Source organism: Delphinus delphis, chromosome 20 (genome assembly GCF_949987515.2).
Source record: "Delphinus delphis chromosome 20, mDelDel1.2, whole genome shotgun sequence".
Lineage (NCBI taxonomy): Eukaryota > Metazoa > Chordata > Mammalia > Artiodactyla > Delphinidae > Delphinus > Delphinus delphis.
This window is the reverse complement of record NC_082702.1, coordinates 45,733,575-45,758,971: the sequence shown is the minus strand read 5'-3', so window position 1 is coordinate 45,758,971 and position 25,397 is coordinate 45,733,575. Positions and strand designations below refer to the sequence as shown.

At 43.0% G+C, this 25,397-nt stretch overlaps 2 protein-coding genes across 4 annotated transcripts in view; both read right to left on the bottom strand.

The window, feature by feature from the left end:
* The window catches only part of LOC132416727 (protein VAC14 homolog), a 37,495-nt gene extending 28,131 nt beyond the window's left edge, over positions 1-9,364 (bottom strand). For all 3 annotated transcript variants that reach the window (XR_009517697.1, XM_060000284.1, XM_060000285.1), the window contains exon 1: positions 8,971-9,364. The gene's annotated coding sequence lies outside the window, so the exon portion shown is untranslated. The remainder of the gene's footprint in view (positions 1-8,970) is intronic.
* A 5,095-nt stretch (positions 9,365-14,459) lies between these two features.
* The window catches only part of HYDIN (HYDIN axonemal central pair apparatus protein), a 432,285-nt gene continuing 421,347 nt past the window's right edge, over positions 14,460-25,397 (bottom strand). The window contains 2 exon segments of the mRNA XM_060000506.1: positions 14,460-15,104; positions 16,703-16,927. Of these exon segments, the coding sequence (XP_059856489.1) occupies positions 14,622-15,104; positions 16,703-16,927 (708 nt within the window). The 3' untranslated portion in view covers positions 14,460-14,621.

Genomic DNA, 25,397 nt, shown 5'->3' with positions numbered 1-25,397 from the left:
CATAGGAGCACCTCAATACATAAGGCAAATACTAACAGCCATAAAAGGGGAAATTGACAGTAACACATGTATAGTAGGGGACTTTAACACCCCACTTTCACCCATGGACAGATCATCCAAAATGAAAATCAATAAGGAAACACAAGCTTTGAATGATACATTAAACAAGATGGACTTAATTGATATTTATAGGACACTCAATCCAAAAACAACAGAATACACATTTTTCTCAAGTGCTCATGGAACATTCTCCAGGATAGATCATATCTTGGGTCACAAATCAAGCCTTGGTAAATTTAAGAAAATTGAAATTGTATCAAGTATCTTTTCCGACCACAACGCCATGAGACTAGATATCAATTACAGGAAAAGATCTGTAAAAAATACAAACACATGGAGGCTAAACAATACAATACTTAATAACGAAGAGATCACTGAAGAAATCAAAGAGGAAATCAAAAAATACCTAGAAACAAGTGACAATGGAGACACGACGACTCAAAACCTATGGGATGCAGCAAAAGCAGTTCTAAGAGGGAAGTTTATAGCAATACAAGCCCACCTTAAGAAGCAGGAAACATCTCGAATAAACAACCTACCCTTGCACCTAAAGCAATTAAAGAACAAAAAAACCCCAAAGTTAGCAGAAGGAAAGAAATCATAAAAATCAGATCAGAAAGAAATGAAAAAGAAATGAAGGAAACAATAGCAAAGATCAATAAAACTAAAAGCTGGTTCTCTGAGAAGATAAACAAAATAGATAAACCATTAGCCAGACACATCAAGAAAAAAAGGGAAAACACTCAAATCAATAGATGTAGAAATGAAAAAGGAGAAGTAACAACTGACACTGCAGAAATACAAAAGATCATGAGAGATTACTACAAGCAACTCTATGCCAATAAAATGGACAACCTGGAAGAAATGGACAACTTCTTAGAAATGCACAACCTGCCAAGACTGAATCAGGAAGAAATAGAAAATATGAACAGACCAATCACAAGCACTGAAACTGAAACTGTGATTAAAAATCTTCCAACAAACAGAAGTCCAGGACCAGATGGCTTCACAGGCGAATTCTATCAAACATTTAGAGAAGAGCTAACACCTATCCTTCTCAAACTCTTCCAAAATATAGCAGAGGGAGGAACACTCCCAAATTCATTCTACGAGGCCACCATCACCTTGATACCAAAACCAGACAAGGATGTCACAAAGAAAGAAAACTACAGGCCAATATCACTGATGAACATAGATGCAAAAATCCTCAACAAAATACTAGCAAACAGAATCCAACAGCACATTAAAAGGATCATACACCTTGATCAAGTGGGGTTTATTCCAGGAATGCAAGGATTCTTCAATATATGCAAATCAACGTGATAAACCATATTAACAAATTGAAGGAGAAAAACCATATGATCATCTCAATAGATGCAGAGAAAGCTTTTGACAAAATTCAACACCCATTTATGATAAAAACCCTGCAGAAAGTAGGCATAGAGGGAACTTTCCTCAACATGATAAAGGCCATATATGACAAACCCACAGCCAACATCATCCTCAATGGTGAAAAACTGAAAGCATTTCCACTAAGATCAGGAACAAGACAAGGTTGCCCACTCTCACCACTCTTATTCAACATAGTTCTGGAAGTTTTAGCCACAGCAATCGGAGAGATAAAGGAAATAAAAGGAATCCAAATCGGAAAAGAAGAAGTAAAGCATCACTGTTTGCAGATGACATGATACTATACATAGAGAATCCTAAAGATGCTACCAGAAAACTACTAGAGCTAATCAATGAATTTGGTAAAGTTGCAGGATACAAAATTAATGCACAGAAATCTCTTGCATTCCTATACACTAATGATGAAAAATCTGAAAGTGAAATCAAGAAAACACTCCTATTTACCACTGCAACAAAAAGAATAAAATATCAGGAATAAACCTACCTAAGGAGACAAAAGACCTGTATGCAGAAAATTATAAGACACTGATGAAAGAAATTAAAGATGATACAAATAGATGGAGAGATATACCATGTTCTTGGATTGGAAGAATCAACATTGTGAAAATGACTCTACTACCCAAAGCAATCTACAGATTCAGTGCAATCCCTATCAAACTACCACCGGCATTTTTCACAGAACTAGAACAAAAAATTTCACAATTTGTATGGAAACACAAAAGACCCCGAATAGCCAAAGCAATCTTGAGAACGAACAACGGAGCTGGAGGAATCAGGCTCCCTGACTTCAGACTATACTACAAAGCTACAGTAATCAAGACAATATGGTACTGGCACAAAAACAGAAAGATAGATCAATGGAACAGGATAGAAAGCCCAGAGATAAACCCATGCACATATGGTCACCTTATCTTTGATAAAGGAGGCAGGAATGTACAGTGGAGAAAGGACAGCCTCTTCAATAAGTGGTGCTAGGAAAACTGGACAGGTACATGTAGAAGTATGAGATTAGATCACTCCCTAACACCATACACAAAAATAAGCTCAAAATGGATTAGAGACCTAAATGTAAGGCCAGAAACTATCAAACTCTTAGAGGAAAACATAGGCAGAACACTCTATGACATAAATCACAGCAAGATCCTTTTTAACCCACCTCCTAGAGAAATGGAAATAAAAACAAAAATAAACAAATGGAACCTAACGAAACTTCAAAGCTTTTGCACAGCAAAGGAAACCATAAACAAAATGAAAAGACAACCCTCAGAATGGGAGAAAGTATTTGCAAATGAAGCAACTGACAAAGGATTGATTTCCAAAAATTACAAGCAGCTCATGCAGCTCAATAACAAAAAAACAAACAACCCAATCCAAAAACGGGCAGAAGACCTAAACAGACATTTCTCCAAAGAAGATATACATAGTGCCAACAAACAGATGAAAGAATGCTCAACATCATTAATCATTAGAGAAATGCAAATCAAAACTATAATGAGATATCATCTCACACCAGTCAGAATGGCCATTATCAAAAAATCTAGAAACAATAAATGCTGGAGAGGGTATGGAGAAAAGGGAACACTCCTGCACTGCTGGTGGGAATGTGACTTGGTTCAGCCACTATGGAGAACAGTATGGAGCTTCCTTAAAAAACTACAAATAGAACTACCATATGACCCAGCAATCCCACTACTGGACATATACCCTGAGAAAACCATAATTCAAAAAGAGTCATGTACCAAAATGTTCATTGCAGCTCTATTTACAATAGCCCAGTGATGGAAACAACCTAAGTGCCCATCATCGGATGAATGGATAAAGAAGATGTGGCACATATATACAATGGAATATTACTCAGCCATAAAAAGAAACGAAATTGAGCTATTTGTAATGAGGTGGATAGACCTAGAGTCTGTCATACAGAGTGAAGTAAGTCAGAAAGAGAAAGACAAATACCGTATGCTAACACATACATATGGAATTTAAGAAAAAAATGTCATGAAGAACCTAGGGGTAAGACAGGAATAAAGACACAAACCTACTGGAGAACGGACTTGAGGATATGGGGAGGGGGAAAGGTGAGCTGTGACAAAGCGAGAGAGAGGCATGGACATATATACACTACCAAACGTAAGGTAGATAGCTAGTGGGAAGCAGCCGCATAGCACAAGGAGATCAGCTCGGTGCTTTGTGACTGCCTGGAGGGGTGGGATAGGGACGGGGGGAGGGAGGGAGACGCAAGAGGGAAGAAATATGGGAACATATGTATATGTATAACTGATTCACTTTGTTATAAAGCAGAAACTAACACACCATTGTAAAGCAATTATACCCCAATAAAGATGTTAAAAAAAAAAAGAATGGCCATGATTGAAAACTACAAATAACAAATTCTGGAGAGGGTGTGGAAATACGGTAACCCTCCTGCACTGTTGGTGGGAATGTAAGTTGGTGCAGCCACTGTGGAAAAACAGTATGGAGGTTCTCAGAAAACGGAAAATAGAACTACCATATGATCCAGCAATCCCATTCCTTGGCATATATCCAGACAAAACTCTTATCTGCACCCATATGTTCACTGCCGCACTATTCACAATAGCCAAGACATGGAAACAACCTAAATGTCCATCCACAGATGAATGGATAAAGAAGATGTGGTACATATATACCACGGAATAATACTCAGCCATAAAAAAGAAATAATGCCATTTGCAGCAACATGGATGCAACTAGAGATTATCATACTAAGTGAAGTCAGAAAGAGAAAGACAAATACCATATGATATCACTTATATGTGGAATCTAAAATATGACACAATGAACCTATCTACAAAACGGAAAGAGACTCAGGGACACAGAGAACAGACCTGTGGTTGCCGAGGGGGGAGAGGTGGGGGAGGGATGGAGTGGAAGGTTGGGATTAGCAGATGTAAACTATTATTTATGAAATGGATAAACAACAAGATCCAACTGTATAGTACACAGGACTATATTCAGTATCCTATGATAAACCATAGGATATTTTAAAAAAAGAATATTTAAAAAATATTTTTAAAAGAATATTACAAAAAGAATGTATATTTATGTATAAATGAATCACTTTGCTGCACAGCAGAAATGAACACAACACTGTAAATCAACTACACTTCAAAAAAATAAATTAAAAAAAAAGCAACACCCCCACCCCCAAAATAAAACAAACAAAAAAAGACAATAGCAAAATCACGCTTACCTCAAACAATGAAAACATGCCAACCCTTCCACAAGAGAGGCAGGAAAAAAAATATTATTAAAAAAATACCCTGGGATCCAGGCCAAACCAAACAGGTCAGCTGGCAGGACACGGCCCCTGGCTGCCAGTCTGTGACCCCTGGATGAGGCAATCTGCTGGGTGGAATTCTGACCCACACTCCAAAATCTGCCTGAAGTCACTTGGTAATAAACAGTGTCTCCCTACAGAGGTGGCAGGCTGCAAAAGGCCAGGTCAAACTCAGCAGTTCAACCCTGATCTGATCACAGAGCCCCAGGGATCCCGGCTCCCCATGCCACCCTCCCCACCCTGCCTTCCCCAGCAGGCAGGGACTGATCCCTCAGGAGCTCTGACCCTGGAGCCCCTCCTTGAGCTTCGGTGTTCTCAGGGCGCAGGGCCTGGGCACCTCCACTTGCTGGCTTTAGGAACTCAAAGTTCAGGAACACCAGAGACTTGCCAGTGAGCCCATCCCTGGTCACCACGAAGGGCATCATCTCTCCCAGCCTGCAGTGAGGGCCCCGTCACCGCAGTGAGGGAGCACCCACCAGACTTATCAGAGCGCCTGCTGGCGTTTCTCCCCCACGCTAGACTCTCCCGGAGGGCAGGGCCTAGGGTCTCACCATCCCTGTCCTCGGGACTCATCAGGGACTATAACCCCTGACACCCAGGGCCCGCAAAACCTGCCACAGCCATTCTAAAATCTTAGCCTCAGGGCCTTATCCTTGAGAAAGCTGTGTGGGTGTGCTGGAGCCAGGCTGTGGGGTAAAGGCTCTCCAGGACTGTGCACAACAGGCTCACACATTTCGCCATCAGATCCTGGTCACCCACCACAGCCCGGTCTTGAGAGTCTAGAGTCTGGGGTCCTTCAGTCGAGCCAAGCATCCATCTCTGCGTTTTCAGTGTCTGAGAGGCCTGTCATCAAGATAAAACACCCTCCTCTTATTAGGAATTTTAATCCCTCACTCCAGCACCCCATGCAGTACTGGTTCTGCCAACCGAGCAGATAGGTGGTTTCCAGAAAACAGAAAGTGGCAGTTAAAACTACCATGAGGGTGTTCAAGTATGAAACTTATTAAGTATATGTTCTGCTTTCGGAAGGGAAAACGATTCATGTAGTGGGGAAGCCTTTTGAGACAGAAGAACCTGAGTTTTTAGATCCAGGTTCTAGCTGTGAAAGCTTGGGATGATTCCTTACCCTCAAGGAGCCTCTGTTTCCTCATCTGTGAAATGGGGTAACACTACCTAGCTCATAGGGCAGCTGCGCAAAATAAATAAGATGAGGGATGTACAAGGGCCAAATCCTCCTCCCCCCAAATGAGGCAGACAGCGTTTTACACGTGATCACTTTTTAAAATGATCAATGGTATGGACTGAGTTGTTCCACCCTGCCCCCTAATTCATACAACCCTGGTGGCAGTATTTGGAGAGAGGGCCTATAGGGAAGTAATTAAGGTTAAATGAGGTCATATAGGTGTGGCCCTGATCCAATAGGATCAGTGTCCTTATAAACAGAGACACTAAAAAGCTCCCAGGTGAAGCACAAGTCCCTCTGTCCCTGATATCAAACAGGACACTCCTCATCCCAAACATGTATGAAGAAGGCTCCAAACTGAGTGTAGAGTCTTCTAGGCCAGTGCTCCTCCAACTCTAATGTGCACCAGGGATCATGTTAAATATGCAGATTCTGATCCACAGGTTTGGGGTGAGGCTGGAGAATCTGTTCCTAACAAGTCCCCAGGGGATCTTGATGCTGCTGGTCTGCGGGCTACACTTTTGAGTAGCAAGGTCCTTAGACTGCAATGTTATTTCCCCACCAAAAATGTATGAACATTCATTCATTCATTTAGATGCCAACCGTCAAATGCTGCCAGGCACTGTGCTAAATGCTGAGGATAAATAAAACGGGGTCTCTGCTCTTAAGGAGTTTATAGTCCAGTGAAGGCCTAAGGGGTTTCCCTGATTCCACAAGCCAAGGGCAATGTCAAACACAAAATGAACCCCATTAAAGACAAAGCCCTTCCAGAACAGCCTGCAGAGTGAGAGCCCTTACACAAGATGTGTTGGAGGCAACAATAATGCTGAGATGAACACCTCTATTCAAGGACTCAACCGACGACTCAAGCTATGATAAAACTGAACATTCCTGAGAAACAGAGTGGGTGATGGACAAAACACGTGTCACTGTCGCGTCAGCTGATAAAACCACGGCTATGGAGCCAAGTCTATACATCAGCTCTGGGTCTCCTACTCATTATAGCAATACTTATCATTACGACTTGCTGGCACTGGCGAGAGTAAGGGTAACCACCACTAGTGGTGGGAAAAGAGAGCATTCAAGAAAGTGGTGCTTGATGAGAGAAGCAACTAGGTGGTTCTGGACATACTGGATGTTAGAGCTGAATGTGAGGGTCCTCTTAGCAAAATCCAAACCCTTTAGCCGAGGAGGAAACTAAAACCCAAAGCAGTTAAAGCAGCGGTTCTCAACCGGGGTGAGTGTCCATCCCCACGGGACATTAGGCAGTGTTTCTGGAGAGATTTTTGGTTGTACAACTGATGGAAAGCTACTGGTGTCTAGTGGACAGAGACCTGGGATGCTGCTAAAAATCCTCTAGTGCACAGGACAGCCCACCACAACCAAGAATTATCTGTCCCATAATGTCAACATTGCTGAGATTAAGAAACTCTGAGTTAAGGAATTTGCTGGAGGTCAAAGAATGTCACACCACAGACTAGATTAGAGGGGTCCAAGAGAGCATTCGGTAGTGCCGGAACTGTTCCAAACTCTACACTGTCCATTATGGTCTCTGACAGCCACATGTGGCTACTGAACATGTCAGATATGGGTAGTGTGACTGAAGAACTCGATTTAAATTTTTTATTTTGTCTTTAATAATTTAAATGTAAACAGCCAAGCATGGCCAGTGGCTACCCTATTGGACAGGGCAGGACTACAGTCCGTATTTCCTGGCGCCCAGACTGGCATTCTTTCAGTTTCACAGCCTGCTCTTTTCCACTCTTCTGAAGTGACCCACCCACCAGACTTTATCACAACGATTTGGCTGGAAAAAATACAAAAGTAAGATAACAGCAGACAAATCTTAAAATGTTCACAAACATCTTGTTTTGTAGATTGCAAAAAAAGCAAAACGTCAGATCATGGTTACACATACAGTGGTCCCCCGTCATCCGAGGTTTCAGTTACCAGTGGTCAACCGCAGGTCCAAAATATTAAATGGAGAATTCCAGAAATAAACAATTTCTAAGTTTTAAACTATATGCTGTTCTGAGTGGTGAGGTGAAATCTCCTGCTGTCCCACCAGAACATGAATCATCCGTTTCTCCAGCACATCTATGCTGTATATGATATCTACCCATCTAGTAGGGTTATCAGATCGACTGTCGGTATCGCAGTGCTTATGTTCAAATAGCCCTTATTTTACTTAATAATGGCCCTAAAGTGCAAGACTAGTGATGCTGGCCATTGGGATATTCTCTTCCTGTGCCTAATTTATAAATTAAACTTTATCATACATATGTATGTATAGGAAAAAACAGTATATATAGAGTTTGCTACCATGCAAGGTTTCAGGCATCCACTGGGTGTCTGGGGACGTATCTCCCACAGATAAGAGGGTCCTACTGAACACGTAATAAGACTGCAGAAACAAGAAAGGTCAAATTATTCCTACTTCCGCTTGCACGGAAGCGTGATAAGACAGAGGTAAAACAAACAGCCCTCTGAGCCTTGAGGTTTTGGCTTATTTCTCCACTTGGTCAACTAACTATCCCCTTCACTTCTCAGAAGCTGGGTAAGAAATGAGGCGGGTCAACATCCTTAGCAAATTCTCACGCTTCCCATCTCCCTCGCATCAGAGGCCAGTCTCTGATTTGCTCGTTTTGATGGAGACCACACTGAGGACGCAGCTGTGTTAAGCACCAGATATACGTTACGGCGCTACATTCTCACCGCAGCCCTAAGCAGCACACATACATTACGTCGCTTCATTCTCACGGCAGCCCCTTCGGGGTACCAGGAGGTTAAATAATTTGGCCCACGTCACACAGTCAGAAGCAAAGCTGGGACTGCCAATCTCCTGCTCTTAAGCACGGCCCTAAGGGCCTGAAACCTGGAGTACCAACACTGGCTGCATAGGCGTGAGGAGCTGCCCGGAGGAGCGGGACCCCTGCAGAACCAGGACGGAGTCCCGGCTCCGCTCTCCACGCCTATCCCGGGTGCCCGCGGCTCTTACCTGTCTATCTCCAGCGCTGCCACCTTCAGCTTTCGTAGAGCTTGTCACTGAAGGCGCGCATGGTGTTGGGCGTGAGCAGCGCGAAATCCTTCTCGGGGTTCATGGTGGCAGCTCGGGGCGTTCCCTGGAGCCCCGCGACTCCTCAGCCCGCGGCAGCCCGGGCCGCGCCGGGGCTAGGGGAGTCTGCGGCTCCGCGCTGCCTCCGGCGCCGGCTCACGGACCACGCCGCCCCGGGCCGCCTGACTCGCGCCGCCGCCGCCGCCGCCGCGCGCCGCCTCGGAACCGGGGCCAGGTCCCCGTCTCCGCACACCTGCCCTCGACCGCCCAACCGGTCAGGAGTCCCACTTGGAACCCGCACCGCAGCTCTTAAAGGGTAACAGCCATCTTACTTGAATCAGGTGACTCTGCAGCGCCTTCCGCCTTCCGGCGCTACGACCCGCCCCTCTCCAGCCACGCTTCCGCACGCACCAGCAGGGTGTTTGGCCACGCCCCACACGGCTTCACCTTCTACCCTTACACTCCAGCTTTCGACCCCAACAGCCTGAGTCTGGTTTGAGACCTGCTTAATTGGGCCTGTATTACATGCAGTCAACTGCCCGCACGTGGTAGGCTTGGCACTTGGTGGGCTTCTGTAGATGTTCGTGAGAACGAAGGGGCTCCTGGAGCCTGACTCGCTTAGGATAATTTATTCTATACTTACTGAATCTGCTAGTTCATTCACTACTTAGTCACCAGTCAATATCTCATATGCCAAAGTTTCCCGCATTGGAGTAACACCATCTTGATTTTCGCTATGTCCTAGCCACTTGTACTGTTATTTTAAAAGTACTTTCTAATCAACTCACTTTAAAAAAATCTTAAATTCATTCTTTAGCCTTGCTTATGCCTTAAAATCATGGGTTTGAGTAGTGACATATTTTTCTAAAACATATAAATTGCAATTAAAAACAGAACTATCTGCCTACCATCTAAAATCTCAGGTACCAGCAGTGGCTGTCACCTCACCATTTGGGACTCAGGATGTGTTTATCATGCTCTGATACCTTGCAGGGCTGGGTTACAGACAGCAGAAGCCCCAAATGTGTTGATTGCAGGCCTCCAGGTGCAGCCACTATAAAGCGGCCCCTCCAAGTGCTTTGAAGTTTCACACTAAATGGTGGAACAGAAGCTGAAGCTGTGTGATAAAAATCACTTTATGGATGCAGTGTGGCTAAAGATACAGTAACAGGGAGATGCATCAGAGTTCCTTATCATAAGCTTCCATAGTGACAGGGACTTAGGGCAAAGCTATAATACCACAGTGGAACCCAATGAGGATTAATACTGTTAAAAAACAAAATTCAGCTGAGTAAATTTGAGGATCTAATTGGCTTTATTCAACAGTTCATGACTCTGGCAGCATCCCATCTAGCAGACAGGAGCTTCAAGGAGCTCAACAAAATGGAAGGCTTTTATAGGCAGAAGGGGGTGGCAGCTAGGAATGAAGTAGATTGTTTCAGGCATGTCACCTTCCTTTGGAGAAGGGGGGTGTTTATCATGCAGATTACTTCACCAGAGCTGATCAGGTAATTCCAGATTAACTAGTTAAAGGTCATATTGCTGGGAGAAGCTGAAACTACAAGTAGGTTAGATATTAAGTCTTGGTTTGTTGACATGAGTTTAGCACAAGTGAATCAATTTGGGGCCTGTTTCTTTTTTTTAACAATATGAAATAACACTGGTCGTACTTTTTTCTAATGAGTGAAAAGCAGTCCTGTAAAGCTTATAACAGTCTTGAAAATGGAGGGTTATCCTCAATCAACAGATCAGAATCTATGGGACACAAGTGAGGGGCTATGGTACATGGAATTCGAAGATGGTCCCTAAGAGTCCCACCCTTTTTGCTATACACCCTGGGCAATCCGCTCCCTTCAACTGTGATTAAGTCTTGTAAATACGATGGACTGTCATTCTAACAATTGTCATGTCATATAGCAGAAGATATTTTGCAGATCTAATTAATGTCCCTAATCAGTTGACTTTGAGTTACTAAAAAGGGAGATTATCCTGGGTGGGCCTGACCTAATCAGCAGAGGCCTTAAAAGAAGTTAGGAGAGATTTTAAATGGGAGAGATATTGTTCTGCTGGCCCTGAGGAGTCGATAATAACAACAGTGAACTGTCTATGATGGATCACTTGGTAAGGACCTGAGAGTGGTCTTTCGTTGCTAAAATTGGTCCCCTGTTGTCAGTTGCCAAGAAAATGATACCTCAGTGAAATGGCTGCCAGGAAATGAATATTGTCAACACACTGAGGGAGTTTGGAAGATAATCTTTCCCCAGTTCAGCCTCCAGATGAGGATGCAGCTGGCTGGCATGTTGATTTCAGCCCGTGGGAGCCTGAACCAAGAACCCAATTTAGTACCTTTTGGACTCCTAACCCATGGCAACTGAGATAAGACATTTGTGTTGTTTTAAGCTGCTAGATTTGTGATAATCTGTTATGCAGCCATAGAAAACAAATACAGGAGCTATCCCCCAACTCAGCAAGTCATGGGGTAATTGTGTCTAGAAAAATCTGTGAAAAATGTGCTTTCCTTTACTGGTGGGGTTTTCACAGCTTTTAAAACCCTTGCCAACACAATCTGACAAATGAAGGTGGTTGCACCAACAACCTGAAAACTGCCCCCAATACAGATTCATCTCCAGAAGAAAATGTATTGCTTAATAGGTTCCTCCCCTTACCTTGATACCAAGTAGCACTGATAAGGACATTTCTAAATGTCTTGCGAAGTTTTTGTCTTTAGAATTTTGATGATGGTTTAGGTAAAACAATGCAAAAAAAAATCAATGGGAATGATTTGGATCTATTTCTTTAGTGTGTATTCATTTCCACTAGATCCATATCTAACATAATATTTCATCTGTTTCTTTTGCTGTTTGGTTTGGCTTTTTCTTAAAGGTGAACTGAATTTCCCATGGGTCATAATGTGATACAATTTTTTAACAATTGAAACAGTAAGGAAATGTTTTTTTTACCAGAAGGAACTCTTTTCTTCTGTAATCACATTCTGGCCTAGGTTGCTAAGAAACCAGTTTTTCATTCAAGGCTGAAACCAATGCTTTGTCCTACCTTTAGTTCAGAAGTTCCTGAAAATAACGGTTATTTTTGGAAAATGTCAGCTAGTTAAGGTTATTTATGCATAATTGGACTGGCGTTGGTACTGAGAATAAAGCCCAAGGGCCACCATTGCCTTCTCTATGTGCTCACTTCTCCTCTGTCCCTGGTGGCCAGGCCTGCCGTGCTCAGACTCTTCCAGACTAGTGGATAATTAGTATGTCTGGTTGCACAGTGGCCATCATGTCACAGTTATAACTCATCTGCACATACGTGTGATGAGGCCTGGTTGGTGTTACATAACTTATGGGCATTGTTGCAAGAGGGTGCTGGTGACACTGTAAGAAACTGAACCCGAATCTTGAATTGCACAAAGCAGTTTCTCCAACAGCAGTGTGGTTTTGCTGGAGTGTCAGGGCAACATGTTGAGGCCCAGTATGAGAGGTTTGGGAGATCCCAAACTTGGGATTTCTTCAGATCCAGCAGGCCCTCATGATGTCACAGTATAATCACCTCTGACCTGAGGCAGGACTCGCCCAAAGAAGTGGTTAGACTTAGGATGCCACACTCACCAGGGCCTCTGTGTCGAACAGTGTCAGGGGGCCTCATTCACGTTGTTTTCCGTGCACAATGGTCTCTGGGATTGTGCCACCTGGGCCCTGATATTTTCTGAACACCCCCCAGTGAGATGTCTCCTGGTTTCCTTTGCTGAGAATGTGTCCTTTCAAACGTAACTTCCATTACCTTTCGTCAGAATGCTTGTTTTCACTAAGCCTCCCCTTCAGTTCTCTGCTGAGCGACATTCCAAACTTGCCAATATGAAACGATTTTGTCATTGCCTTTTTTGAGGCCAAGAAAACATAAGAACCACCTATAGGAAAGCGATGTACCCCATCTCAAGTCATCCGGGAAGGGGGTTCATGCTGGGGCAGGGTCTGAGCTGGTTGCTTGGTCCCAGGGAGGCCGGTCTGCCTCCTCACTCCAGGCCTGACTGAGGCTTGGGCTCTAGACTCAGTGGCCTGGGGGGAGCTGGAGCGGGGCTGAAGGAGGGGAGCTGCCCCTGGCCACCTAAAGGCACCATTTTGCAGGTGGTGACACTGGGAAGTGGCCAGTTTCTGTAGCAGCCAGTGTCTGGGGTGGTGGCTGGAGCCCTACAGCCCCAAGGGAACATATCTGAGTCCTGACCTTCACAGTTAGAGGGATCTTTTTTTTTAAATTAATTAATTTTTGGCTGCGTGGGGTCTTCGTTGCTGCGCGTGGGCTTTCTTTAGTTGCGGTGAGCGGGGGCTACTCTTCGTTGCGGTGTGTGGGCTTCTCATTGCGGTGGCTTCTCTTGTTGTGGAGCACAGACTTCTAGGTGAGCGGGCTTCAGTAGTTGTGGCTCGCGGGCTCAGCAGTTGCGGCCTGAGGGCTCTAGAGCGCAGGCTCAGTAGTTGTGGTGCAGAGGCTTAGTTGCTCCGTGGCACGTGGGATCTTCCCGGACCAGGGCTCGAACCCGTGTCCCCTGCACTGGCAGGCGGATTCCTAACCACTGCACCACCAGGGAAGTCCCAGTTAGAGGAATCTTGAGTCTCATCACGCTCCGACTGTGACCGTGGGTGCTTTAGCCAACTTCTACGCGGCTTCCTCCGTCTTTCCTGCAGTCTTAACGATTGCTTATCATACTAGGTTTAGAAGTGTTGAAAAGGCACCCGTTTAGAAGAAGGTGGTGGTGGGCCAACTGCTCCCCTCCCCCCAGCTCTGCCTCTGGGGAGTGGGTGGGAGGAGGGACTTTGCAGGGCGGGCAACCATTTCATTCACTTCGTCTGAAAGCAGAGTTGGTGAAATCCTCTCCAGGGCTCTAATGAAGAACGTTAGGGCTGTGGATTCAGCAAAGTCTGAAGTTCTGCTGGTGCCTTTAAAGCAGTGCTCTGCACTGCAGTGTGCACACAACCCCCCTGGAGATGTCATTAAAATGCAGATTCTGGGGCTTCCCTGTTGGCGCAGTGGTTGAGAGTCCTCCTGCCGATGCAGGGGACATGGGTTCGTGCCCCGGTCTGGGAAGATCCCACATGCCACGGAGCGGCTGGGCCCGTGAGCCATGGCCGCTGAGCCTGCGTGTCCAGAGCCTGTGCTCCACAACGGGAGAGGCCACAGCAGTGAGAGGCCCGCGTACCGCAAAAAAAAAAGGGGCCCCAGAGTCATACACTGCTAAGTGCTGTATGATGGAAGGTCATGAGTGTAAGACCTGTGTCATCTTATTAAACGTGAGCATTATTACATAGTGCTTGGGCTTTGGAGATATATTAAGAGACTAAATGAAGAGACTTGCCCTTGTCAAGTAAAATATAGCTGTTTCGTGTAGTTACCATGTTTAATATGGAATATCTATATTTCATACAGATATCTGGAATTCATATAATGCGGAAATAAGTGCCCCTGTAAGTGAACTGGAGGATAAAACAGTACCTTTAGAATTCTGATTATTTTCTCTATTCTTCGCAGGGCTAGAACCACACATAGGTATTAAGGCTGAGGAGACGGCTTTTCCATGATGCTGCGGGCCCTGGGTCCCACTAAGGGGTGATCCCCTTCAGGTAATAAACCCATTTAATTCCAGTGTCGCTGCCTTCGCCGGGAGGGCTGGCTACAATCAGCTTGCTGGTGATGGGTGTTTTGCTGCCTGATGGGTTTCCTCCAAAGTAGACCGTGATGTTGTTGATCTTCTTGGGCTTCACGGAGTCTATGGCGCGGACAGAGAAGGCCGGGTTCTCCACCGTGAAGGAGAAGGTGACCGGGTGGTAGAAGACGTTCTTGAAGGAGATGACTATGTTGCACCCGGCTCGGATCAGGAAGGGGCCTTGCGGCTTGGGCGGCAGAGCCACTCCGAAGAGGGGGATGATGTACTCGCCACCCACGAGCGATGACAGGCTCAGGATGCCCTTGCTCTCGCCCAGGCGGCTGGGCTCGAAGTACACCTCCACACTCGCCTCGGTGCCGCCCTGCACCCCGGGGGCCGCGGAGATGAACTTTTCCGTGTGGAAGTCTGGACAGTCGGTCTGAAAGGAGAACAAACGCGCTCAGCTCACCCAGGACTCTGAAGAGCAAACCAGCAGTTCATGTCCGTCCCGAGCCTTCCACCCTCCGCCATGAGCAACCAACGCTTGCGTGAGGACAGGCAGGTTACACAAAAGCTGTGCCCTTAAAACTCCCTTGAAGAGTAGGTGTTACTAGTTTATCCCCGTTTTACTACAGAGAAACCAAGGCCAAGAGATGTTAAACAGACACACAGCGGGATGATATGGGCGGCAGTCCTGGGTGCTGCCCCCCCGTATCCCGTGCTTCTTTCCTTCCACTGCCCCTGGAGGACCGGAGACTCTGGCTCCTCGTGGACGGGTGGGACTAGTTCTGGACAATAAGTTGAGAGGAGAAGTGCAAGGTGTCCCTTCCACACTAGAGCATTTATTTGCCAGAGCAAGTCCCTCTGGGGTCTTTTCACCCCTCTGCTGCTATGACTGGAAACATCTGAGATAGTGGTTGCCCCTCAGCCTGGATCCCCGGGTGGCTGTGATGAGCAGAGTCCCCTGCTGACCTTCCCTGGATAGAGAAGCACGAATGGGAGGCAAACCTTTGTTGTTTTAAGCTACTGAGATGTTGGGGCTGTTTGTTACCACAGAATAACCAGGCTTCTCCTGACGGATGGGGATGATCAAGAGCCTATGCCTCTTTAAAAATCATGAATCACTACGTTGTACACCTGAAACTTATAAAATCCTGTACATCAACTATACCTCAGTTAAAAATAGAGCCTATGCCTTGTGACCATGGCCATGGGACTCTGATGATAACTGGGCACACGGCCACCCAGTGTAAGGCTACACTCCTAGCTCCCCTTGTTGCTGGGTGTGGTCACATGAAGTTTTCTTCAGTGGAATGTGAGTGGCAGTGATGTATGCAGCTTCCCCGTTTTCCCCAGGTAGCTGGCTGCAATGTGGATGTCACAATAAACCATCTTGGTCTGTGTGCACCGCAGCAACTCCCTATAGAGGGAAGAGCATCAGGAAAGAAGGGTCTGGGTGCCTGATGTCACGGAGCTGCCATTCCAGCCCAAACTGCTTATGCCCACACTGCTATCTGAGAGAGGAATAAACTACTATTTTGTTGGTTTGCGGGGCTTTCTGTTTCAGTAGCTAATCCTATATTCACACTGATTTAATAGCTAACACATATGGAACACTTACTATGGGCGAGGATTGGTTTTATATACCTATTTAAAAATCCTGACAGCTATCCTGTGAGAGTGTTAGTGAACTATTCATACAAAGAGTAAACGGTGAAGCCAGGATTCAAATCCAGGTCTGCTGGATTCCACAGCTGATACTCATGACCACTAAGCTCTATTGTCTCACTGTACTGACCACTGAGTATGTTGTGGGAAGCAAAACTCCCCCTACCCCAACCCCAGCTTGTTACGCTAGAAAGTCTGTGAGGAAGAACCCAGGCCTGGTACTCTTTGTTTCTAGCTGGGAGTTTCCAACTAGATAAAGCACTTGAGTCTGAGTTTCACATTTCTGCACCTGCCGTGTCCCCCTCCCATTATTTTGGAGCCCAGACTTCTGGAACGCATAGGGCAGAGGGTGAGGCAGGGGCTGCTCACCCTGCAGTAGTATTCTGTCTTCTGCCGGGCGTAATTGGTGAACTTGGCAAAGATGCTCTGGCCACTGCCGAGAACAGCCTGGAAGTGGACAGGCTTTTCAGGCAGTGCTGGCGTGGTCTTCAAATTGAGCTCATATGGGTAGTAACCCAAATCACTGTTGTGCAGTGTTAGTTTCCCGGAGGTTTCTCCAGCTTTCAAGGGCTGGAATTCAAATGAGAATGTGCCCTGCAATAGAAGATGAAGGCTCGGGTGACACTGAACGTCTGACCCATCCTCTGCCCCCCGGTGACCTCACAGCAGGTTGGTAGCAGATGCTCATACTGACCTTGAGCCTGGGGGACCTCTGTCCAAACCAGCCCACTTTTCCTCCTCTGGACCCCTTCTACCTTTCCCTAGTCTGGGTATTTCTATATCTGGAATCTCTTTGAATCTAAAAAAAGGTACTGGATCCTCTCTTGAGAAGCATAATTATGGAGATGGGGGTGGGTGGGCTGGAGGGGCAGGAGGGCTGAAGGTCAGGCAGTTCTTTCTTTGCTCGTAGCCCATCTCTGAACAGTTTCCTGGGTCCTATCATCATTTGGGGGAGGCCTTCTCCTTCCTCTATTATCATCCAAAGCAAAACAAAACAAGAACCAAGGAGTAGGAGTACTGCTTATAATAGCAAAACAATGGAAACAATTCAAATGCATTAGCAGTAAGAGACTGGGTAAATAAAGTACTCTTTATTCACGTCAGTGGAATATTACGCAGCCATTACAAAGGAAGAGGCAAAGCTCTAAGCGTTGAAATAAAAGGTGCTGGTAATATTTTAAGTGGAAGAAAGAAGGTTCTAGAAATGTATATAAAGCTCTAGAAATGTATATGAGCTTATTTTTGTGAAGAAGATTATGTCTATGTATGTACAGAAAAGAGACAAGGGTATGTCGAATTGTTACCAGTAGTTATCTTAGGATGGGGGAAATGGGACTGTGGGGACTTTTACTTTCTATTTCACGTACTTTTGTAGGGTTAAAATTTTGTTTTTATCATGAGTAGGTATTGTTGTTTTTGTTTTTTTTTAAAAAAACTACTTCTGGGCTTCCCTGGTGGCGCAGTGGTTAAGAATCTACCTGCCAATGCAGGGGACATGGTTTGAGCCCTGGTCTGGGAAGATCCCACACGCCACGGAGCAGCTAAGCCCGTGAGCCACAACTACTGAAGCCCGTGTACCTAGAGCCCGTGTTCCGCAACAAGAGAAGCCACTGCAATGAGGAGCCCGTGCACTGCAACGAAGTGTAGCCCCTGCTCGCCACAACTAGAGAAAGTCCGCATGCAGCAACGAAGACCCAGTACAGCCCAAAATAAAATAAATTAAATTTATAAAAAAAAAACAAAAGAAAACTACTTCTTCCTGAACAATAAAATAAAGAGGATATCACTAAAATTACTGTAGATGTTTAACAGAGAATACAGTACAAAAATTTACATGATCTTACCACAATTAAAAAAATTTGGATGAAAATGGACAAATGTATAAACAAATATAAATTACAGAAACAGACTCAAAAAGATAAAGAAAACCCATATAGTCCTATAACCATGAAAGATATTTAATCAATAATAAAACAAAAAATTTCCCTTAACAAAATTCCAGATCACAAAGCTTTACTTTTAAGTTCTACCAATCTAATATTCCACAAGTTCTTCCAGAGAAAAGAAAAAGAGGAAACCTACCTCAACTTGACATCAGAATCCAACAAGGAGAAAGGAAAATTGGATGCTAGTTTCCCTACTGAACATATATACAAAATGTCTAATAAAAATGTTATCCAACTGATCCAGCAACATATAAAAAAGAGAATACTACATGACTAAGTTGGGCTTATTCCATGAATGAAAAGTTGGTTTAACACTGGAAAAACCAATCAGTTGCCACATTGACAAATTAAAAGGAAAACAATCAAATGAGCATCTCAATAGATGCAGTAAAAGTATTTGATAAAACTCAACATCCATTCATAGTGTTTTTAAAAAAGCTCTTAGCAAACTAGGAATAGAAGGAGATACCCTTAATCTGATAAAGGGTACCTATAAGAAACCCAAAACAAACATCATAATAAATGGTGAAACTTTGAAAGCTTTCCCTTCACGATCAGGAACAAGACAATGCCTTCTGTTGCCTTTCTGGTCAACATTGTTCTGGAGGTCCTAGATAGCCCTATAAGGCATGAAAAAGTACTTAAAGGAAAAGGTTTAGAACGGAAGAAACAAAATTGTAATTACTTACAGATGATATGGTTGTACATGTACAAAATACAAGAATCTACAATTTAAATTATTATTAAGTGAATTTTATTTATAAGCTGTTTGGGTAAAAGGTGATATACAAAAATCAGTTACATTTCTAAATGATTGCAACAAATATTTAGAATATGAAAATTTAAAAAGATGCTATTTATAATAGCATCAAAATATACAAAACCTAGAAATAAATCTAACAAAAGATGAGTAAAGCCTCTACGTAGAAAACAAAAAACATTATTGAGAGAAATTAAAGAAGACTTAATGGAGATTTGCTCATGAATTGGAAATCTCAATACTATATAAAGATTCAAATTCTCCCCTATGACAGACAGGCTCCAAGATGGCCCCCAGTAAGCCCTTCTTCCTGGTATTCACACCCTTGTATAGTCCTCTCCCACACTGAACCAGGTTGGTCTATGTGACCACAAGTATGTGGCAGAAGAGATGGCGTGTCACTTTTGAGATTAAGAGGAAAAGACTGTGGTTTCTGTCTTGTGCATGCTCTTTCTTCTTTGCTGCCTCACTTTCTTTTATTTTTTTAATTTTTAATATTTTTGGCTGCGTTGGGTCTTCGTTGCTGCGCGCGGGCTTTCTCTGGTTGCGGTGAGCGGGGGCTACTCTTCGTTGCGGTGTGCGGGCTTCTTATCACGGTGGCTTCTCTTGCTGCAGAGCACGGGCTCTAGGCATGCAGGCTTCAGTAGTTGTGGTACGCGGGCTCAGCAGTTGTGGCGTGCGGGCTCAGTAGTTGTGGTGCACGGGCCTAGTTGCTCCGTGGCATGTGGGATCTTCCCGGCCCAGGATCAAACCTGGGTCCCCTGCATTGGCAGGCGGATTCTTAACCACTGCGCCACCCGGGAAGTCCCCTCGCTTTCTTTTAGATCGTTCACTCTAAGGTACGTGAGCTGCCTCGTTGAAAGCAGCTCGCGGGAGAGGCCACATGGTGAGGAACTGAAGCCTCCAGCTAACAGCCAGCAAGGAACTAGGACCTTTCCAACAACCAACCACATGAGTGAGTTTGGAAGCAGATTATCCAGCCCCAGTCAAGCCTAGGGATGCCTAGAGTCCTGGCTGACAACTGACATCCTCATGAAAGCCCCCGAGCCAAAACCACCCGGTTAGGCGGCTGCTCTTCGATTCCTGATCCTCAGAAACTGTGGAGGTAATAAATGTCTGTTGTTTTAAGTTGCTGAGTTTTGGAATAATTTGTTGTGGATCAACAGAAAACTTATACATTCTTTTTTTTTTCCTTCTGCACCACGCAGCTTGTGGGATCTTAATTCCCCGACCAGGGATTGAACCCAGGCCCTTGACAGTGAAAGTGTGGAGTTTTAACCACTGGACCACCAGGGAATACCCCAGAAAACGTATACATTCTTAAAATAATCTATAGACTTAATTTAATCCCAATCAAAATCCCAACAGAGTTTTTTTTTTTTAAAGGAACTTGACAAGCTAATTTAAATATATATATGGAAATGCAAAGGGCCAAAAATGCAATGCTATGCTTGCCAAGGTACTCTTGAAAAAAAAGAATATAAGAGATTATTAAGTCTTAATATAAAGCTAGAGTGATTGCTTGCTTGGCCATATATCAAACTATACTATAAAACTGTAATAAGTAGGATGCCGTGGTATTGGTACAAGTTCAGAAATTGAGTCATTATTATATTATAGGAAACCTAGAACAGATCCATGCATATATGGACACTTGATTTATTTCACAAATGGCCGTGTAAATCAGTGCGGAAAAGACGGTCTTTGTAGTAACACAGTCTGAGATGATTTATATTCACTTGGAGAAAAAGGAAACTTGACTCTTGCCTCACGTCATACATTAAAACCAGTCAGGTTTTGAGCAAGATGATAGCAGCAGCCGCTGCACAGTCTTCCCAAACCCCCACAAAACACTCAGACCAACCAGCTTAACGACAACATCTATAACATAACTAAGTGAAAAGATAAGCTACCAACTCCAAAAGATGGGTGAGTAGGGCTGATTACTCACAGCCATGAGACTGGTGTGAGTAAGCCACTGTCTGGGAGGAGTGGGAGAGAGAGCAAAGGAACATCAGTCTGAGAGCCAGAGAATCACCCTAGATGGAGGGTCCCACTCAACCTGGGAAACTCGACGGGACAACTGACAACAGCAGCCTAAGCTGGAAGGATGATCTCAGGCTCTAGTTTATCGCTAACTGCAAACATGTCACAATAAGATTGGGTGACGTGGGGCAGCTTAAAACCAAGTTACTTTAACTACCTTCTAAGACAAAACCTTGTGCTGAGAGAAACCTCTGAGAGTAGAATCTATTTGACTGTGACTGAGACACTTAGGGCAAAGGAAAGATAAAGCTCAGATAAAGGTGGGGAGAAAAAAGAAAAAAAAACCCTAAAAAGTACAAAGCTGTATTTTAAAAAATATTTGTGGTAACAACAGAAGAGAGAATCTTAGTTACGTGAAGCTACAAAAGGTATCCAGGGCCACCTTTTCCTTCTAAAAGCATGGAAAAAGTTAGAATGAACAACAGAAAAGGAATAAAAAAGGTGAATGATGAGCAGAATAATATTGCTATAGACAATGAAGACATGCCAGGAAGAGATCACTACAAAACAAAGAGAAAAAGAAAACATAGAACAGATAAGATAAACAGAAAGTACAGATTTGCATGTACACCTGAATACGTCACTATTTACACTCAATATAAATGATGTGAATGCTCAAGTGAAAAGGAAGCCTTGCTAGACTGGGTTAAAAAACCAAATCCATCTCATCTGTACACCGTTTGTAAGAGACATGTTTAGATTATACGGATAGAGAAAGATTGAAAGTATGATGATTAAAAAAAACCCACACCATGCAAATGCTAACCAAAAGAAACCTATATTAATATTAGACAAAATAGATTTTAAGGCAAAAAGTGTTACTACAGACAAGGAAGATCACTTTATAATGAAAAGAGTTTCAAGTCACCAGAAAGATATTATAATTTTTATTTAACTAGTAATATAGCTTCAAAGTATATACATAAGGCAAAACATGACAGAACTACAAAGATAGACAGATACACAATCATAGTAGTATATGTTAATATACTCTCCTAAAACTGATTAAACAAGCAGACAAAACTATCAGTAAGGGTAAAGAAAACTGAACAACAAAACAGCAAATACATTCTTTTCAAAAAGAGATGGAGGATTTTTAAAAAAGACTATATTGGGCCATAGAGCATGTCTAAAATAATTCTAGAGTACTGAAATAATATTGAATATATTCTCTGACCACAAAATAATTTTAAAAAGTGGTAACTAGAAAAATCCACATCTTTGAAAATTAAGAAACTTCTAATAAACCAGGAGTCAAAAAAGAAGTATTAATAATAGTGAAAATTAGAACACTTTTGAACTTAATGATAAAAAATACTACATATAAATATAAAAACTTGTATGCTGCAGCTAAAGCAGTACTTAGTGGGAGATTTATAATCTTAAGTGTGTATATTAGAAAATAAAGAAGACTACAAGTTAATTCCCTAAGTGTTTATCTTTGAAATTAGTTAAAGCAACACTAACCCAAAGGAAGCAGAAGGAAGGGAATAACAAAGATAAGAGTGGAAATCAATCAACTAGAAAGCAACCATACAATAGAGCATAACAACAAAGCCCAAAGATGCTTTTTTGGAAAAAAAAAAAACAAAACAGTTGAGAAACCTCTAGCAAGGTTGATCAAGAAACAAAGAGAGAAGGCACAATAACCAATATTAGAAATGAAAAGGGGACGTCACATAAAAAAGGTAGTAAGATTCGTGCTGTGAGACCTAAAGTTCTTATGAGGTTGTCTAAAATGAAAAAACACGTCAGCCGGGCCTCTGGTAGCTCCCTGTGTGCTAAATGTGTCAGTGACAGGATCAAACATGCTCTCCTTATTGAGGAGAAGAAAATCGTTGAGCAAGTATTGAAGGCAAAAGCACAGAGTCAGAAAGCTAAATTAAAAATGAAGCTTTTTTTGACACTCTCTTCAATAAGTGGTGCTGGGAAAACTGGACAGCTACATGTAAAAGAATGAAATCAGAACACCTCCTAGCACCATACACAAAAATAAACTCAAAATAGATTAAAGACTTAAAAGTAAGGCTGGACACTATAAAACGTCTTAGAGGAAAACATAGGCAGAACACTCTTTGACATAAATCACAGTAAGATCTTTTCTGACCCACCTCCTAGAGTAGTGAAAATAAAAACAAAAATAAACAAATGGGACCTAATTAAACTTAAAAGCTTTTGCACAGCAAAGGAAACCATAAAAGGAGAAGACAACCCTTAGAATGGGAGAAAATATTTGCAAGCAAAGCAAATGACAAGGGATCAATCTCCAAAATATACCAACAGCTCATGCAGCTCAATATCAAGAAAAACAAACAACTCAATCGAAGAATGGGTGGAAGACCTAAATAGACATTTCTCCAAAGAAGACATACAGATGGCCAACAAACACACAAAAAGATGCTCAGCATCACTAATTATTAGAGAACTCCAAATCACAACTACAATGAGGTATGACCTCACACCAGTCAGAATGGCCATTATCAAACACTCTACAAACTATAAATGCTGGAGAGGGTGTGGAGAAAAGGGAACCCTCTTGCTCTGTTGGTGGGGATGTAAATTGATACAGCCACTATGGAGAACAGTATGGAGGTTCCTTAAAAAACTAAAAATAGAGCTACCATATGATCCAGCAATCCCACTACTGGGCATATACCTTGAGAAAACCATTCAAAAAGACACATGCACCCCAATGTGCATTGCAGCTCTATTAATAATAGCCAGGACATGGAAGCAACCTAAATGTTCATCAACAGAAGAATGGATAAAGAAGATGTGGTACATATATACAATTGAATATTACTCAGCCATAAAAAGGAATGGAATTGTGCAACTTGCAGAGAAATGGATGGACCTAGAGAATGAGTGAAGTAAGTCAGAAAGAGGAAAACAAATATCATATAATATCACTTATTTGTGGAATCTGGAAAAATGATACAGATGAACTTATTTGCAAAGCAGAAATAGAGACACAGATGTAGAGAACGGATGTATGGATAGCGGGGGTGGGATGAATTGGGAGACTGGGATTGACATATATACACTACTATGTATACGACAGATAATTAATGAGAACCTACTGTATAGCACAGGGAACTCTGCTTGATGCTCTGTGGTGACCTAAATGGGAAGGAAATCCAAAAAAGAGGGGATATACGTATATGTATAGCTAATTCACTTTACTGTACAGCAGAAACTAACACAACATTGTAAAGCAACTATACTCCAATAAAAATTAATTTTAAAAAATGAGAGTTTTTTGAGTACCAAAAAAAAATCAAAAAACAAAAAAAAGGTAATAAGAGGATAGTAACAATGTTATACCAATATTTTCAGTATATCGATGAAATGGAAGTGTTCTTATTACTGACTGAAGAAGAAACAGAACATCTAAATAGTCCAATAACCCACTGAAAGAATTAAATCAGTAGTAGACGATCTTCCCACAAAGAAAACACCAGTTCTCAGTGGCTTCACCAGTGAGTTCAAAGAAGACATAATTTCAATCTTTTATAAACTCTTTCACAGAATTGAGAAAGTGAGAAAATTAGCAAAAGTGACACCCAAACTGAACAAAGAGTATGAGGAAGGAAAACGGTGGTCCATTCTCATTCATGAGCACAGAGGCAAATCTCCTACACAGACTGTTACCCAACTAAAATCAATCTGTATGTAAAAAGGGAGTGATCAGTTTATGAGGAGTCTATCAGATTGGTAAACTTTAAAAAATTCTGACAATACCAAGGATTGGTGAACTCGCATTGCTGATTGGCAGTTAGAGGCAGGCGCATCCTATGACCCAGGGATTCCACTCCCGGGTGTACACTGTGGAGAGATACAGGCGCATGTGCATCAAGAGGGCGCTTGTGCAAAAAGAACCATAGCAGCATTTTCCACGACAGCCAAATGCTGAAACCAACACAAATGTCTGGCCATAGTAGGATGGATATCTAAATTGTGGTCTAGTCATTTAGGATAGCCTACAGCGGTGAGGATGAATGAACCTCAGCTGTGGGCAACGGCATGGAGGACCGTCACAGTTCACAACGCTGAGCGAAAGAAATAAAACATTACAGAATGTATATAGTATGATTTCTTTTGCATAAAGTTCAAAAACAGGCAAAACTAAACTATATTGCTTAAAAGCAAGACACGATCATTACAAAATAAGGATAGTGGCAACTTTTAGGAGTCAGGGAGAGAGGGGTGTCTGGGGAGGTGGCAGGTTTTAATTTCTTGGCCTGGGTATTGGTTTAACTGATATTTATTTCATAATTTTTTGTTTAAACAAACATGTTTGCATGCAAATACA